The 18,730-nt window shown below is 35.9% G+C and overlaps 2 protein-coding genes across 3 annotated transcripts; both read right to left on the reverse strand.

Annotated features, from left to right (window-relative positions):
* Window positions 1-692: 692 nt before the first annotated feature.
* On the reverse strand, window positions 693-5,922 carry LOC140871236 (U-box domain-containing protein 35-like). Its single transcript, XM_073273648.1, has 10 exons — window positions 5,374-5,922; window positions 4,551-4,651; window positions 4,351-4,472; window positions 4,064-4,278; window positions 3,933-3,978; window positions 2,974-3,265; window positions 2,479-2,580; window positions 1,974-2,402; window positions 1,010-1,768; window positions 693-851 (listed from the first exon to the last, which is right to left on the reverse strand). The coding sequence occupies exons 1-10, from the start codon at window positions 5,585-5,587 to the stop codon at window positions 837-839; spliced, it is 2,295 nt and encodes a 764-aa protein (XP_073129749.1). The 5' UTR covers window positions 5,588-5,922; the 3' UTR covers window positions 693-836.
* Window positions 5,923-7,126: 1,204 nt separating this feature from the next.
* Window positions 7,127-18,512, reverse strand: LOC140871530 (uncharacterized). 2 transcript variants are annotated; one of them, XM_073274067.1, is made up of 19 exons: window positions 18,370-18,512; window positions 17,994-18,108; window positions 17,618-17,845; window positions 16,957-17,043; window positions 16,453-16,542; window positions 16,233-16,359; window positions 16,053-16,150; window positions 14,253-14,421; window positions 14,040-14,161; window positions 13,443-13,571; window positions 13,272-13,370; window positions 13,121-13,178; window positions 12,379-12,454; window positions 12,144-12,273; window positions 11,368-11,525; window positions 10,385-10,457; window positions 9,874-10,068; window positions 9,303-9,396; window positions 7,127-8,177 (listed from the first exon to the last, which is right to left on the reverse strand). In XM_073274067.1, exons 2-19 carry the CDS (start codon window positions 18,066-18,068, stop codon window positions 7,360-7,362), a joined length of 2,826 nt encoding a protein of 941 aa, XP_073130168.1. In that variant the 5' UTR covers window positions 18,069-18,108; window positions 18,370-18,512; the 3' UTR covers window positions 7,127-7,359. The 2 variants fall into 2 exon arrangements, with proteins under 2 accessions (XP_073130168.1, XP_073130169.1); XM_073274068.1 differs by lacking the exon at window positions 18,370-18,512 and adding an exon at window positions 18,313-18,335.
* Between the last annotated feature and the right edge of the window lie 218 nt (window positions 18,513-18,730).

Consider the following 18,730-nt stretch of genomic DNA (forward strand, 5'->3'; position numbering starts at 1 on the left):
TAACGGGTGACCAACTATGGGATGAGTGATGTCAACTATGGCTCGTCCAACATATAACGGTGAAATCCGAGCTCTAATACCATGTTAGAAATTAAATTTGGACGTAACTCACCCTCAAAAGCTAGCTCAAGGGGTTGGTTCGGTCCAAATTAATTTGTAACAGAGTCAAATTCGTGGACCGTGTGATCCGTTGTAAATGATTTATCCAATGCCATTTTATCTTACTGACCTGATTTGCAGACTACTTACTTAATATACAGTGCAATCGTTTTGTTATTAAATAATTTATATATAACATTCAATTATAATTTATTTATTTAAATAATCAAATATCTAGATAATTTTACATTCACCACAAATTCTAACTTGAGTGATAAAATACAGTTTAATTTGTTTATCCTTCTTTTATCATGTTTTTGGTTCGACTTTTATATCATACTCGAATTGTTGACCCCACCAGATAATTAGCGTTTATATGAAAGCATGCAACTCAACTACTAGAGATGTGATTACTCATTCATCTTATTTATTTCTATTTAAATATTTATAATTCTTTGCGTTCATCTCTTCTCACGTATCAAGCAATCTTTCGAAATATTCAAGTAAATAAAAAGATCGTAGTTGCGCGAAAATGAAACGGTATGAAAAACGGGGTGCAATACCCCCAACAATGTATAACGTTAGAACTTTCTTTTACGTGCCATCATGTACAAAACATACATCTATAAGGTGTGCACTATTTTTCAAAAAAACTGGAAATTTCACCATATTTCTATATAAGAATAACACTTCGTTTTCAATCTATAAATGCTTTTCGGTTTCGGCTGCTCAAGATGTCAACTCACATCTTCCTGCAAGATTCAAGATAAAAGAATTCAATGTTGAATCTATCTGATCATTATATGCTTAAAATACTAGACAAATCAAGTCTTTCATTCTTCATAAATGAGATAGAACTTGCAAAATGGAACCAAAGGCTTAACAAGATGCATGATGCAACTATACTTACTTTAGACATTGAAACTCGGCTGTGATTAGGTGAGCGGTCTGCAAGGGCTGGTGGAATTGGATCAGCCATGGTGTCGTCCGCGAGTTCTCGAAGTTTGTTCAATTGTGGGAGCACAACTTTTCCAAGGTCCGGCCTATCTTTTCTTCTAAGCTCAGTACATCTGACTGCTAAATTGGCCAATGACAAAGCCTCTTCCTTAGGCCAATCGGGCACTGACGAATCGAGCATTTCAAGAAACGTCCCTTTCTCAATGGCTCTTTGAACAGTATGAGTCAAACCCATTGGTGGCTTTCCTGTAAGGATCTGCAAAAAGATAATACCAAGGGAGTATATGTCTGATTTTATGCCTAACATTCCTGTTTGCTGATACTCAGGATCGATATAACAGAAAGTTCCAGCAGCGGATGTCATCCGATATTGAGTGACAGTGTCGGCTACGGAGGGAGGGACAAGCCTGGCTAAGCCAACATCAGCAATCTTACTAACATAGTTGCGGTCCAGGAGAATGTTAGCTGGCTTTAGGTCACGGTGAACCAATGGCTCTGGTTTAGTCTGGTGGAGAAAAAGGAGGCCTGTTCCAATCTCAGCAGTGATTCGAAACCTTTGCCTCCAAGATAGCGGAGGAGTGTTTCCACGCCTGAATAATCGGTCTTCTAAGCTTCCATTGTGCATATACTCGTAAACTAAACAACCATACTCGGGGCATGCACCTAGGAGAAGGACCATGTTTGGGTGTCTTATGCAGCAAAGAATTTCTACCTAAAATAACATATCAACAATGAATAAGACACTTATTTTAACAACTAATTTAGGACATAGAGATCTTTAATTTTCTATTCCCTATTCTGTATGTGTGCCTACTTTTTAGGCCTGATACAGTTATAAATTCTCAGTTAACTATTTAGTAGAACTCAAAGACTCGAATAAATGGAGATAAACAAATAAGTTGATCAAATTCAAGTACCTCTTGGTTAAATTGGGATCTGCCTTGCGTAGCATCAGGACGGAGAACCTTAACCGCGACTGGTGTATGATCCAGATAACACTTGAATACTGGCCCATACCCTCCTTCTCCAATCTTCCTAGATTGTGAAAAATATTCTGTGGCAGTTTCAATATCCTCAATCGTATATCTCCTGTATCTGTAATCCGCATGTGCCATTGAGGTTACAACCTTAGTCTTCTCTTCTGATTCATTCGAGGCTTTCATTTCTGCACTGATTCTTTTCTGAGCTTCTACCTCTGCTATCCTTTTAGATGCTTCAGCATGCTCGATGGCTGCCCTCGACTTGGCTTTCTCGTTTTCTGCAACTCTGACCGCATCTTCTCCAGCAAATCGAGCAACTTCTAACCTTTGTTGTTCTTCCTTTTTCCATCGCTGGAGCTCCTTTGCCTGAAAACCCGAAACATATTTTGAGACATACCAGTAATAATTATTGAATCAAGAGGAAAGAAAAAATCTCTCATGCCTTCTCTTGAGCGGAGAGAGCTTCCTTGCATGCAGTACTATACATATCCATTGTTTGCTTGAGCTCTTGCTTTAATCTTCTCATTTCTGCTTCTACTTCCTCCTGTGAAATACAAACCCCATTTTCAATTTTTCACGTGGTTTAAAGCAAGGTTATGCAACCCTGGAGATTAGGCATAAGGACAGGGTTGAGTGTCGATTTATGATGAAAGGTCTGTTATATATTCTTCAAATTACTGAATAATAATACCAAGTAAAACGAACAACTTATGTTCAAAATAATAATAATCATTCGAACAACATAAAAACCAATATCTATAGGTATACAAGCAAAGATGAAATTCAACTTGGAGTCATAATCCTTCATTCATTTCTGGAAGAGGCGTACTGAATCCCCGGGGGGGGGGGGGGGGGGGGATTTTTGAAGCACCTCACCGAAATGACATTAATAAAAATTTATGGCCTTGAGTACTGAATTTGTTGTAAATTTCCTTACCATTGTCTGTGCGTTATATGTTTTACCACTCTCGACCGAAGCATAGGAGGTGCGTTCTGGTGAGGCCGGTAAATCCAGGGATCTACGTCCAAGTTGCCAGGAATCTAAACCTTGGTCTATATCTGAGAAGCCCGAAAGTCGAGGTGGGGTATGACTGCCTTCAAAGCTTTCAGCATATGAAGGAAACATGTCGATACTTCTCCGTTCATTGCTGACAAATGATATGTCACTCTCTGGTTGAGAGAGTTCGTATGGTTTTCCATTGGGTCCCTTTCTGTGAGTAAACGGAGACCTGCTTGCAGTGGTGACATTTCCAGTTAGTTTCCACTTGATAAAGGGTGGATGCATGATTTTAATTAGGTTGATTAACTATTTTTTTCGGAAAAAGCAAAAAATAAATTTTTAAAATAACTATGCATGAATTTTAGTTTTCATTTGTGTGAATGAATGCCATGTCTGTCCTTCATTGCATGCCAATCTTATGTGAACATTAATTGCATATCATTTCTTTTATAACAGCAAAGAAATGAAGCCATTGTGACAGTGATTGGGATAAATCTCCTATTTTGAGAAGTGCGAGGTAGCATGAAACTTGGTCTTGAGGCAAGCCCAAAAATTTCTAGGGAGGCAACTAAATACATTAAAATCCTCATTTCAAGGGAGTGCTTTCCCGATCCATCCAGTAAATATCATCTATACCAAAGGTGTATCAATCTTATGTTTCAAGTATTTAGTTGAATGATAAGCATCGCATGCCAATAGCACGATCATTGCCTACTACAACACACAGACAAAATATGTTGTTCCCTTTGATACATGGAACAACATATTGTCATATCATTTCGAACAGGATATCTGCGAGTGTTACTCGTGACTTGCTGAGTCACCTGTACGAATAACAACAGACGGTACACTTGAATCTATCAGCAAATATGCGGTATGGTATAAGTATGGCATACTTGATGGAGGTTGCATCTCTTTGCTTGGCACGTGGAGACGACGAATCTGCAGAGAAGAAATTCATGATTGATTTCATCTTTTGGAGAAATATGACAAAATGATACAACTATATTTCAAGAAGATGACTAACGTCGGTAAACCGTGCTGGAGGGTTCCAGTGGCTCCGTTGCATTTGATTTTTTACTGGCTTCGATCAGTATCTGCCGATGCAGCGGGCTGACAATTGATGGAGCTGGGCGAGAAGCAGCTCGAGTTGATGAAATTTTTCCTTTATGGATGACATATACAGTACAAAAATCGGGTACCCCTTTGAGAACGCTTCCAGGAATGTCTTTCGCTTTGAATCTGTGGTGTAGTAAATCTAAGTAAATGAAACTCTAGACACAGTTCTCTTCAACAAAATGCAGAGTGTAATACCTGAAAATTCCGCCTTTCGCGGTGGCACCAAGGACCAAAACGTCAATTGCCGATTGCTTGATGAATTCAATAATTGCTGTTGTTACATCATTGTCATCTATCACCACGTCAAAGCATTGTATCTGATAAATGAATCCACAGGAAACTGAAGAATATTTGTAAGTACTTGAGAAATAACACACCAAAACCATGAAACTTACGTCTTTGCGTGTACAAAAGACACGGAAAGGAAGGAACACTTCCTTTGTTTGCGCATCCCATTCTCCGGTTTCGTTGTTTGAGTCAGTAATCGGGGTAGGTCCTGTGCCACAGGTAACATGAAATTAGTTTTGGACACCATTCCACCAAATAAAACAAGTATCGCAAGTATAAGTGAATAAGTGATGCAAAGTACACATATTCAAGCTACTAAAACATCCTTGATTTTTACGAAGCATCCGTGAGTACAAATTGTTCTCGGTTCAATTAACTTAAAATTTGATTTGTAAGACCTTCTTCATGTTGTCCTTGTACCAAATTTTTTTTAAGCTTTAAGCATCATATCTTAAATAAAGAGGGCTCCAGCATATGACAGCCAACAGAAATTTAAATTAAATAACTTTAGAATCTTCACCAACAAGATTTGTCATAACACATTCATCTAACGATTTTCCTGCCCCATTCTCTAACATGGTAATTATATTACAAAAACACAGTAAATGTTGGCATCCATTCACCTCGATAAGTAGAACACATATCGATCAACGACATAAAAGAACACAATCTAATGCAAATCAATACAGTAGCCACTAGCCAAGATTCAAGAACCAATGCTTGGCAACATAATTGGACTGCAAAACTCATATTCTTCAGAAAGTACACCTGAAATTCGAAGTTTTACATCGTGCAAGTCTCCCGTTAGGCATTTAGGTCCCTCAAATGAATCAAGACATAAGATTTAAAACTCAGTTTAGATTAAGTTATCTTTAACATCTTATCACGTATGAAAAGCTCATATAAATAGAGAGAGGGATAAAGAATTACTATTGCCGGGCGTATATTGTGGCGCAGATTCATTCAAACTCTGTTTAACTTTAACATGAACCAAAATTATAGTCTGCCCTTTAGTAACAAGATTGTCCGTAGCCCATTTCAATGCAATTTGGCTCCCTTTATCCCTGTCAATAGCCACAGCGACAAGCCTAGTCATCGGAGCCATTCGCTCCCCATTATTTCCCGGCGACGGCGGAGGCCACATTTCCTTGCTCCAAGCACTCCCCAACCCTTTTGTATTCTTCAATCCATGATTGGAATTTTGCGGAAAAAGTACACCGAAAAAATGCAATGGGTCGCCATTCCAAGAAAAAAGATAGGATCTTGTCTCTGTTTTTTTCTGTTCTTGAAAATTTCCTCGGCGATTTCTTGATTTGGGGAAGATATTGGAAAACAAATCGAAACCAGAATTTTGTTGATCAAAAAAACCAAAAGAAGAGTGTACTTTCACCGAATTAGAAACGCTTCCCTGCTCAGTGGAGCTCCGTCTTTGGTGGGCTTGCCGCTACTTTCTCGGAGGGAGAATCGTTTGCATGGTGATGCTCTTATGACTTCAATCATACGTCAAAATAGTATATAGTTTGTTTGTTTAGTAGAAAAATAAATACCAAAATTTTGTAGCCAACTTTTAAAATGTAATTGCTTTTACTTCTTTCGTTTCAACTGTTTTAAAAAATTAAAAATAATAATAATTCTAATTAATTCAGATATGAAATTATCAGTCTTTACTTGAATGTATATTTTTAACCACAAAAAAAAAATGTATGTTTTTAACAGTGCATCTTCAAGTTGTGTTTTGTTGTTGCAATGTATGATCACGGAGCAATATATAAGATTATTTTGTGATTATTGATTTTTTTTTTTTGTGACGCGAAAACCTGCAGCCGCTACTACGGTGCGCGCTGGATAAACCCCGCACTAACGCAAGAGCCTGTAAACAACGTTGGCCAGATGAAAGTGTTGGTAGGGGGTGTTGGTAGGGGGAATCGAACTCATAACTCTGGCCAAGAATTCACCTACTCCATCAACTTGAATATATTTTTTCCGAAAACCTCATTCGTCTTCAAAACAAGCTATTAGATAACGTGAATCTCTAGTATTTTACAATGAATCAATTTCACTCCGAAAATTGGTTATTACGGCATATAGTGTTTTACGTGTGCGAATACACTCGCATGTTGTTTTCCATGTTACCTCCAAGATGTCATTGATATATTTCTTATTTTTTATTTTTTTACCGTGTGGGATAAAAAAAATATATAAAACCCACGTGATTCAAAAAAATTTAGATCACGAGAACTTATCTTAAGAATATATCCTCAACTAGCTTCTCATTAACATTCTTTAATATAATATATATATACATCGATAGTTGAATCATCACGCCATTGAGGTGGCTATGTAATCTTTACAATATGGTATTTAAAACAGGTGAAAATAGAACATGGATAGAGGAAATATGAACTAGAGAGACGATGAACGGAGATTGAAAACCAATATTTGTTAGTCACGTGTGTCAAATACAGCTGCTAATCAAATTATGGAGAATAAAAACCAGACATAGCAACAAACATGATATATAGAATGTATTGATACTCAAGAATTGCTTTTGGTATATTGTAAGCAAGATGTGCATGCTGTCAAATTTACTGAATACTCAGATCAAATATCTACCTGAATGAGTAGGCATCCAAAATGGTGGGCTTACTGATTTATTTCCACGCTCAATATTACAAAAAAAATATGGGAAGAAAGTGTTGCAACTTATCTGTCATGCTCTAACATACAATACGACGGTATTGCGAAATCCGACGTCAGGAATATGATGTTACTGAGACCACTACATGCCCCAGTTCAACTTGATAAAATTTCAAGTGATTCATTTAACTTCTATTATTTGTATTTACTTTGTATTATACAAAACCAGATCAACAAAAATAAATATGATCATCAGAAATATACACTATAAGATGCTTCTTAATTAATCAAAGGGATAGCCACATTTACCTCATTCTCATCTATCCTCTCTGTAAATCTGTAAAAATCTGCAGGTAATGGAATGTCAAGTTCCGAGCAAACTAACTTCATCACCTTTGCGGTCACACCTCCGAAGTTCATTTTATTCAAAGTTACAGAAATTGCAAACCGATTGTCTATATCGCAATATCCAGTTGAACCTCCCATGCCCGAATGGCCAAAACCGATTAGTTTACCATCCACCGAGTAGGATCTCTTGAATCCAAGCCCAAATTGCCCATTCAGTAGTGTCAAACCCTCGTATTCTCCAACTCCCATGAATTCATCGTGAATGTTGCTGTTAGTAAAAAGTTTTGTAGTACTAGAATTGTTACGATAACCAGGTAACGAGCCATTGGAGGTGGTGTCGTTGCTCGGAACCTGAGAGTAGTTATTGTCGCTCAACTTTTTGGTGGAGCTAACACTGAAACACGTCCGTTTCTTGGAGGTTTTTGGAGACGGGAACTTGGGAATGTGTGGATGGCTTCCGAGTGGGGGCTTGGTGGAAGAAGAATGCGGTGGTGGAATGGCCCCTCTATCGACAAGAGCTGCATAATAGCGTGCAAGGGCTCGAGCTGAGCAATGTGCATTAGCAGCAGGTATGATGGCACGACGTGTGTTAAGTGTGTTGAATAACGCAGGAAGAGTGGATGCCATTTGAGAAACATCTTGTATTTGGTTCTGAAAGGTGGATGGTAGGTCTGGACGCTTGCTGATTTCTGCAAATTTGTGTATTTCATCCATATCTACGGTAAGCGTGGCAAGTCGAGATTCCACACCTACGAGAAAGAAACTATATGGTTAGGTTGTACGCCAAAAAAACTAACAACAATATGAAGCCTATAATTTTTGCAGGGGAGAAGTCAGTATGTTAACCCCCAATATAAAAGTAAATTTTTAAGCACTAAAGATATAGTACACAGAGATCGCAACATAATATATGATTTACATCATTCAATAATAAATATCCACATCCACGTCTTAATGCCACACAATCATCACGTAAAACTAAACTAGAATAAAATTATACTTAAAAAACTTATCATAATCTCAACAAACGGATTTCAGAATATAGTTTTTATTTCATTTCAATCAAGTATAGTAAATATAACAATTGTGGAAAATAATTTATTAATAATTTAAAAATTAAGTCACTGCAATTCTGGTATTTAAGTTTTTATTTGTATCCCAGGATTAACCGATTAGGATAGTTCTTTTTTTTTTTTAATGGAAACGAGAATATATGATATATACCGATTAGGATAGTTCTTGAATTCATTCTTTCCTAGTTTAGCCACTGCAATTGTAAACAAAAACAGCCCTATTATTTATTTACTTATTTATTATTACATTGGGGTTTTTTTTTTAAACCTGAGTTCGAACCAGACAGCTTCGTTATAAGGACAAGTTTATACCACTGTTCCACTAGGGGTTGTGGCCCTATCTTTTTTTTTTTTTTTTGATACAATGGGTGTGGGGGATTTCTTATCTAACTACCTACACCACCCATACAAGTGACCCTATCTTTAATACATAAAAAAGTTTATAATCTTGTCAATAATTGATCTGAATTCGCTTCCCCAAGTGGAACAAACCCAAAGGCAAACAATGTAGGGTTGCTCATGCTTTTACAATTTGGCAAATATAAATACATCATAAATGAACAACAGAATATGTGACAGTAAAATTAAAGTGAATATACCAACCCTTTTTCTTTTACCAGCAAAACCTCTCATACCATATCCAGTACCATATACACCTCCACCGAGTTTTAAAAATATTGTGTTTGAATCGGAAAAGAATTGTTTAGCCCTCAGCCAAGATATCGATTGAGTCAGCAAAGATGGATATAGTATATCTAGAGCACGAGTGAGTGTGAGCAAAAAGTTGAATAATGAACATGCCTGGAGGAATTCCAATGTATAGCTCGCCATCTATGTTGAGAGGACGAATAAGTGCTTCTTCAAGAATCTCCTGAAACTTCTTATGGGAGGCATACTGTACAACAAAGAATGATGATGTTATTTTATTATCTCCATACCATGCCGACTCAAATATTGACAAGTTTTCACACAGAATAATCAAGGCATAAAAATAGATTATGCAAAAGGATCCACTACAATCCTTTTTTCTTATATGGAAGGACTGATTTTGAGCAGTATCCATTCAGAAAATTGTTAAAGAATCTTTCTAAGCCATATAACTATTTACAATTGGATATATGATTATGATTGAGCATGATGGCTACAAGTTCTTTCCTTCCGTTTCCCATATACATATATTTCAAGTGTCAAATAACTAGAACTTTGAATGTAAGGATCATATTATGTGAAGCATTTGCTGCCAAAAAATCAGGTATATCAGGCATTTGATAGCAATCAAGCCTCAACCTGAAGTAACTCGAAAAAGTATACCGATCAATTTTGGATGAAACCAGAATTTTTATGCTTTTCATTTTAAAAAGATCCGGAGTACCTCAATAATACCGCCACATAACCATCCGAAAGATAAATAATGGTACAACTGCTGATGGCCAGGTTCAGTCTCTGGAGCCGCTTCCGCAATACAGTTCAAGCATTCATCCCAATCAGTCATTAGCAACGGATTTTCACGTGTCAGACTGGCCAAGGCATTGTGTAACCCAGATGTGTGATTAAGCACATGATGAACCTAATTTTGCATGAATGAGAAATATAGATTAACATTTTGTTCAATCATGCTAAATTGCTAATCATATACAAATATAGCAAAATAGGAGTTCTAATTGTATAGGTAGGGGAAAGTAAATTACTACTTGTTTAAATATGATTGTTGACGTATTGAAAACTGCATCTTATTTTTGTGAAGTAAAAGGTAGGAGTTCAGAAACTTCAGAGTTTCTCATTACCGTCACTATCATTTTTCTCAATGACCACAGGTTTTGCCAATAAATAGATAATATACTTCAATAGCATCAGCAAAATGAACCTGGAGCACAAAATGTTACCTTTATTTGATCTTTACCATTCGATCCAAACTGAGGCCAAATATTTGCAATTTTCTCCTCGAGATTCAGCATCCTGCGACAAGAACTTGGGATATCAATAATTCAATATATAATTTATGTATACAGAAGGATAACTTACAATGATTGATTAACTAATAACTATTGAAGAACATATTGGTTCGGATTCCTAAAAAAGAAAGTGAAGGTTGAGATCCGGTAGGATAAGGAGATGTTAAATAATAAATATAGTTTGTTATGACATAATATTTCATAAAATCTACTTCAATCTAAAGCAAACAAGTTTTACTAATCTGCTTTGTAACACATAGAACTACTCAATAATAACCAGAAACCCCAATCTTCAAAATCCAAATCATTCTTAATTCAAAGCTACTGAAAGCGAAAATTGAATCTGAAAAGAGAGCAGTAGAAACATAGCACATGGGGTGCAATATATGATTTAAACATAGAGTTGTGCCACTAGCACTAGAAGTACCTTCTGTTAAAATGCCTAGCATTCGGTTCTATAATTAGTTTCAAAACCAAACATTACATGTTCAATTCTCATGAGCTGTAACGTGGTGCAATTAGGATTGTCGGGGAGCAATAATGACACCTACAGAGAGAGTGATTGAAATGTGGAGCTTGAGCTGCTTTATGATTTAAAAATATTTAAATCGCACCGTTAACACTAGTTATAAATTATAACCTATAGTAAAATGACAAGTACTTGATTTCCAAATCGCTCTTGTACTCTTTTTTTCCATCTTGGTTGATTTGTATTGGAAACAATGATATTATGAAGTAATCTATTGGTTTGATCTTTAAAAAAAACACTCTTACACTCCATTGAACTATTTAAGTGAAAAATACTAGGTGAATATATAACTAAGTGATGTGACAATCTTCACATCACAATCACTTTTAATCAGCAAGATTATCCTTGCAAGGGACAACAGAGAAGCACAGAAGCTTTTGCATACCCATTATCAATTAGCCAATGCACCATGCCTGCTGTGATCCCTTTTGATACAGAAAAAACAGGGAATAAACTATCCGGTTGAACAGGCCGAGGATCATATCTTCCAAGCACTCCAGCAGCAGTGTCAATAATTACTTCTCCATCTTTGTAGGCACATACCTATACATTTTAAAAACAGAAATAAAGGCATGTCAAAGAAGCCACAAGAATTTATGACGAATCAAGTCAGTCTTCTCAATTGAAAAAAGGAAAAATTGATATATTATATGCCCGACATACAAATAAATTAGTCATTCATTGGAAGATAAATGACATGATATTTGCAGGAAAATCAATAAATCGTCAGCATAGCTTGATATGCAACACGTGACTGAAATGGAGAATACATACTGAAGTCCCAAGAGACTAGATTGAAAGATAATTTGAGATAGGTTGTCATTCAAGTTGAAAAACCAAGGACATAGTCAGCCAGTCAGCACTTCCTTTTGAAACACTTTCTTTTCCATGAATGCATTGAAAAAACTAGCACAAGCTCCGCCAAGCGAAAGCAATAACTAGTAATTGTTTAAACAGAAGTTTTTCAGAAATTTCCTAGTTGCGTGTGAAAATGAACAATGTACTAGGATAATTCCTATATCTTGTTCATCTATGGTATTATTCTAAAGCCCAGATAACCGCAGATATCAATTCCTCTGTCAAGCAGTGACCAAAAGCATTATTTTGGTTAAAAAAATTATTAGCTCTCTTTGAGACATGTAATGAAGCAGCAGTACGCACCTGAATTCCAAGTACTTTATCAGCATTCCCAAGATCAACTAAGAGCCGCCTCAGCTTGTCCTCAACATTAGATAGGACTGGAGTTTCATGGATCCATTGTGCATTAAATGCTGGTCCGTTGTTTAGGTTGCTAAGAGAAGTTGCACAAAGAGCAAATGAGGAAAGCAACCTTGCAAATATGAGAGAGAGAGAGAGAGAGAGAGAGAGAGAGAGAGAGAGAGAGAGCAAAGCTTACAATTGCAAAGCAGATTCAGCAAATGGTCTCATCATATCCACATAGACTATGCGTAGATTCATCGATGATGAAAGCCCTGGTATCCATGCCGGTTCCCAAATTCAGTAGAAATTTTATAGAGAAAAAATTTATGTATATATTTATACGTATACATCATAATCTTTCTACCTTATTAATTTGCTAAATTACAAAAATAAACAGATTTCACAACTTTTTTTTAGCTGCAACTTTTTAAAACAAGAATATATTGTTCAACAATTGTTGTTTTTAAAATTTTTAAAAATAATTAAATCTCATCTCCAATTTGTCTGATTGGATCTAGGCGTTCATGATTGCCTTGTGTAATTAAAAAAAAATTATGAAGAAAGATTGATACTTGTATACTTCCTTGGGTGTCACATGCCCGAAAGCTACATAATATTTAAATTGACTAATTGTTTTATATAGTTTCGGGCTTTGATACAATTTGACATATTAACAAAATCATATAATTTATTTCCTTCTTTATGTTTACATTATTTTGGTTCGTTCATAACATGATAACGGAGTAATTCAACTTTAATAACATGAACATGAACTTTTAGTTGATTAGATGCATACTCATTTAATCATAGGTTACATAAACACATTGATAATTACATCTCTTTTCAATACTAGACTTTATTTAGTCATGATGCTATTAATTTATAGAGAACAAACTATATGTGCGCGTAGAGAGAGATTTTTGGAACAACTATTTCACCTCTCAGGAGATTAATTACTCTGCCAAAAATAATGATATCACCAGGAAAAGCATCGACCTGAAGAAATTGTTTGAAATACCTTAGAAACTAAGAAAAAAAGTTCATCTATAGGTCGATAACAGCAAACTGAAGGACATTATACGAACTTACAGGATTAAAACGTTTCATTTCTTTCTTATTGAGTTTCATCTTGTCTTGCACAATCTTCATGTTTCTAGCCCTTTGCTCGGCCAAGATTTTCATGTTTTGCTAGACCAAAGAGTAATGTTCATTGAGCATGGAGATTGAAAAATCACATTATAACCAAATGTGCTTGCTTACAGGAGCTTCATTTGCCACAGTTGAGGTGCGGAAGAACACATTCGCTATCTCCATCATTTGCTCCGGAAGGTCCAACCGCAGCTTTAGTCCCATTTCTGCAAAGGAAGATAAAAGTGCCACGTAATCACCCTGCAAGAGAAAGGGTGTTTTGTGATGTACAGATCAGAAAATTAAATAGCAGCTCAGTTCAATGTAAAAAGGCATTTGACTCAGATATCAATGAAATTTCAGGTATCAGAGGATCTGATAATTTATGAGCTCTAGGTTTTAGTTAACAAAAAGAACCACGATAAAAGAACAGTGTAAAAGGTGGAATGCATTTGACTTAGCCATACAATTGAAGTTTTGGAATCGAGGGATGATTCTAGATTGAACTGTGCTTTCAAGTCATTTATGAAATTCTACGTGTTAGCTAATTTAAAGTCACTATAAAAGAATAGATTCAAAGGTGGAATGCAATTAACTCAGCCAAACAATTGAAGTTCCAAGTATCAGCCTATCAGGGGATAGTACAGATTGGATTGTGCTTTCTACTCATTTTATGGGTTTCTAATAGTCAACTAACATTAAGAACCATAATAAAAGAATAGTACTAACCTCAGCAGATGCTAGAAACATTTTTGCCACTGCTTGCGTCATACTTGCTGATAGTCGCTTTGTAAGACCAAAATCTAACAGAATTGGACGATGTGGAGGAATCTTGCTCACAAGGAAATTTCCTATTATACATCGCATAAAAAATGAACAAATTGTGGACTATTTGGAAAAATAACAGACACGCACATCTAAAGGGTGGGGGGTAAAAAGTACCAGGGTGAGGATCGCCATTGAAAAAACCATCAACATAAATTTGATGAGCATAGGCACGCGTAATTTCCTCCACAAGTTTTTGTTTGTCAACACCAAGTGCTTCCAATGATTCTGAGTCGTTTAGTCGTACTCCATCCATATACTCTAAAACGAGGACCTTCTCGGTGGACTTGATGAAAAATAGAGTGAAAAGTTAATACAACACCATTAACAATAAAAGGTAGGGAAAAAAATTATAAGGCATATGAGGTCATCAGTAGAAAAGAACATTTTCCAACGCTCGGAGAATCTCCATAGCAATTTGTACATTATAAATGAAAACAACTAACATTTTATGGAATCTTGTGAACTAATCTTTGTAGAGTAGTTGAGCCCTCGTGAAAAACTACAAATATGGTGTCACAATGTTGTAAGCTTTAAAAAAAATGTTGTAGCTTCCATCCGGTAAGGTATTCACTATTCACCAACTTTTGGTAGTTCCTACTAGAAGAAGTAGATTCATACTCTTACATATAGATTCCTTTTTTTCCTTTAGAAGCAGGGAGTTTCAATTTGGTCAATAGAGACACCTAAAGAGCTTTTGTGGTCTGTGTCTAAGGTATACTAATAAAAAAAAATCTTAGTTTTATGCTTGGATGGAAGCATTTGAATTGGAAATGATTTGGTTTGGAGAGAGATTTGAATGGTGTATTTGAAATGACACCCATAACATTGCATCTACATAGATTAACAATACGGTGGATTTCAACAAAAAGTCATCCAAGCAACCAAATGTATTTGAAATCCATGGCTTCCAATCCATATCTCCAAGCCTTAAATGTACGTCATATCTATGTTGTACTTCAAACAAAAATAACAAAATTTTATTTAACGTGGTCTCTTAAAAAAAACCATAGTCAATAAACCAAAAGAAGATAATCAAACTTATGATGCTACTCATCACTCATTTTATCGATAAAAGCATTACTTTGATTTGACAGAGCCAATAAGGTAAAACTCATTGTATCTTCATTCTTCACTCCTCAACGATTAGAACTCTTTCCATCCTTTTATACATTTTTCTCCCTTTATATCTCATACAAGTGTACAAGTAAATATAGGTGTGTTCAAGGACAACAAATGATGTGAGCTCAAGCCTAACACACACTTTTAGGTTGAAGGTCAAACTCGCATAAAACTTCGAGCACGAACTCATCTCCGATAGGGATTCAAACACTGAGAGGAGCTCATTCATCTATTTACTACGAAAATACTCAAATGGATTTTGAATGATTACATGTATATAATAACAAAGAGGAAAAGTTCTCACAATTAGGCACATCAGCTTTTGAAACTCACAAGTTTGGATCAAGCTTTGCAAACTTAGAGCTTGAGCACCATACTCAAGGAAGCTAATAAAACTATCGAGCCAGCTCAACTCATATTGAACCTGCCACCCACATAGATAGTGGTGCACTGGTTGTAGGCATTTGCAAAGTGGTTTTGTTATGTTTCATTGTTACAGATAGGGAACAAGGATGGAGAAGATGGAAAAAGTTTTTACATATAATAAAACAAGGATCTCCACAGATGTTACAACAGTATTTGCTTAATTCTTTCACTGCATCTTATCACAATCAGGATAACATTTCTATGAAATTTTGTGAATCTAAATCCTTAACACTTCATAAAAGACAATAGTTTTGTACTCACTACTTTCATTGAAAATTTGACTCACAACCACAATTGTTTAGCTCCCCAAGGAAAGTAGCAATCTATGTTGACCAGAAATTCAACTTAAAGTTTGGAAGAAAATAATACCATGATAACTTCTGGTATTAAGACATCCACACGATTTATATTGTTATCATTACAATTACTTTTGCAGCAAAGATTCCTTGAAACTTTCCGAGTATTTTCTACACAAAAAGGAGAAGCAACTTAAGAGTTAAATGATACTGCAAAACAAAAGATCCAATTAAATGAAGAATCCACACCTACCAGCCTCATGGTTAAAGTCAAGTTCCTTGGGTGCTTCTTTGCACCACTCATCTATCATGGGATTGAAGTTATATTGTGGTTCTGCCCAAGCAATCCAATCAACTATAGACTTGGCATTTTTCAAATCCTACAAAAGTGAAAGTTTGCGACAATCGTTTTATTGCACATCACAGAACTCAAAGAGCGTCCTAAGACCCCGAGAACAAAGTTCGATAATTACGTCTAATATAATTTCCTTTATGCCCTCATGTTGAACTTTAACAACCACTTCTTTCCCATCCATCATGGTCGCCCGATGAACTTGAGCTATCTGCATAAAAGATCAAACAGCTCATTAAGTACGTCCAGCACATATATCATTAGCACAGCCGAAAATGGAAACAATGATAGCAAAACAATGTTCATTTTCGCAAAAGAAAATAAAAAAATGTTACAATGACTACTAGTCTTTTATCTTGGAAAAGGTTAGATATCTGTAAAGAACTTATTTATTCATAATCGTTCTTAAGACACTAGAATAACAGCTTCAAATTATCAGCAGAACTATTCTTGTCTAAAAATCTTCATCACAAAGAAGAAGAACGGAGCTGTTATAGTAATGGGGTAATACCCATTTCTAAAAAAACATGTATAAATTATACTTCAATATGTTATCAGAAAGCAATAATCTGCATTCACAGTTCCTTGGCTCTCTTTGACAGTAATATTCGCATAAGGGTCTTACTGAAGCAGTCGCTAGAGCACTTCTATCAAAATCCAAGAAGAGCTTGTCCACGGATTCCCCTAACTCTCTTTTGATAGTTTGACGAACCTGCACAAAGAAGCTAGTTATATATCTATTAGGTTTCCCAAGAACAATTGCATAACTTCCACCATTTGAGGTAAAACTGATATACTTGTTCAAACTTTTATCTCATAATGGTTAGCATATTCATGTATATCCAAAGTTTAAAAAATGATCATTAGTAGAATGAGATGGCTAGGATTGGTTTCCACAATCATGCAGGTTTGGACCGTCCAGTTTTTATCACAACAAATTTCCACTCTCATCAAAACTCAAATAGCTTTTCCTCCACAAATTTTGGTGGTACTATCAATCTATCATCGATGTAGCCATAAAAATTGTAGATATCTGTGGTACTATGATCAATATAACCAAAACAAAAATACATATTTCTGATAACCATCATATGGCAGACATGGTACATATGCAAATTCCAGATTGAAACTTTGGTGCATTCATGGATCTCGAGGATGGTGACCGTGACCTCTAATGATGCATAATCTTCTTGCTTTGGCATGTCCACATTTTATTTAGAATGGAACCATGCTCATCTTCCACCAACTTTCACAGAACCATTAAATGTTAAAATTAATATAATCACCTCTTCTAAAGGGCGAGGAGGAAGAGAATCCTGCAGCTGTTGTAAAAGCCGAATGTAGGCCTGGGGAAGCACATCAGCACGTGTAGATAAGTATTGGCCAAGTTTCACCCACAAACCTTCCAGCTCGACTATCAAATTAAGAACACGCTTAGCATTACGTTCGTGAGCCTTCTCCCAAAGATCGTCACTGTTAGACTTGCGAGACCATTTCTCTCTCTGTTGCAGGGCCTACAGATATAAAATCATACAAAAAAATGAAATGAAATTGCCTCGGGATTATGAGGCACTGAAACAGAAAGAAAACAAAGCAAGAAAAACTTCCATATCGCAGCATGAGTAAATAACCAGGTCAAGGTAATCGAGAAGCACACTGTACCTTATAGTCCAGGTAGATGACTACAGCTAATGTGAAAACCTTGGCACGCCTCCTGTAGATGCTTGCCAATCCCATCGGAGCACTAATTTACAGCGAAGTGGAGATTCTTCTGGTACTGTATTCACAAACATCGCATATAATTAATCAGAATTGAGACTACCAAAAAACCAAGATAATCAATAATCATGACCCGTGAACTTAAACAAGCATTTCTCAGGAACATCTCGTGAACAAACAGACTCAATCCCACAATTCGATTAAAAACAACTAACTACTGGTCAAAGAACGCAAATGCAATCACTATTTAGCTCCAAAATACCGCAAAAAAAGAATTCTTTTTCCAAAGCATATCAAAAGGGTTATGATCGGAGCTCACCGGGAAATGGGTTATAGAAAAGAATCGAAATTTAGCGTTCGAACACGTAAAAGAATCCGATGCCCAAGTGGAAAGGAAGCGTGAATCCTCGACATTTAAAGAACGTTCGTGCTGATGGAGATTTGGTGGGTTCGCTTTCGGTCGAGGTCTCTAGTAATTGGTTAAATGTTTGCTTAACGACTTTTCGAACTTTTATTATTATTTTCCCCATTAAGATTAAAATATATATATATTTATTTATTTTTAAATCGATATGATTTATGTCTACATTGAAAAATATTAGCTTGATATAATAAACAAAGAATTGGGTCAATCTGATTTATGTGTCAGAATGTTCACTTGTGACGATCTTATGTGATTT

This window comes from Henckelia pumila, unplaced genomic scaffold (genome assembly GCF_033568475.1).
Source record: "Henckelia pumila isolate YLH828 unplaced genomic scaffold, ASM3356847v2 CTG_461:::fragment_3, whole genome shotgun sequence".
NCBI lineage: Eukaryota > Viridiplantae > Streptophyta > Magnoliopsida > Lamiales > Gesneriaceae > Henckelia > Henckelia pumila.

Bases quoted from the DNA above. Each gene is read 5' to 3' on its own strand.
- LOC140871236 (XM_073273648.1), bottom strand. From the start codon at position 5,587: ATGTGGCCTCCGCCGTCGCCGGGAAATAATGGGGAGCGAATGGCTCCG. The intron at 4,652-5,373 runs GTAATTCTTTAT...CCTGTGGCACAG, and splicing joins ACAATATACGCCCGGCAATA to GACCTACCCCGATTACTGAC. The intron at 2,403-2,478 runs GCATGAGAGATT...TCGGGTTTTCAG, and splicing joins CTCTCTCCGCTCAAGAGAAG to GCAAAGGAGCTCCAGCGATG.
- LOC140871530 (XM_073274067.1), bottom strand. From the start codon at position 18,068: ATGGGATTGGCAAGCATCTACAGGAGGCGTGCCAAGGTTTTCACATTA. The intron at 16,151-16,232 runs GTAGGTGTGGAT...CTTTTTGTGTAG, and splicing joins TGACTTTAACCATGAGGCTG to AAAATACTCGGAAAGTTTCA. The intron at 12,274-12,378 runs GTAAGCTTTGCT...AACTTCTCTTAG, and splicing joins GCTGAATCTGCTTTGCAATT to CAACCTAAACAACGGACCAG.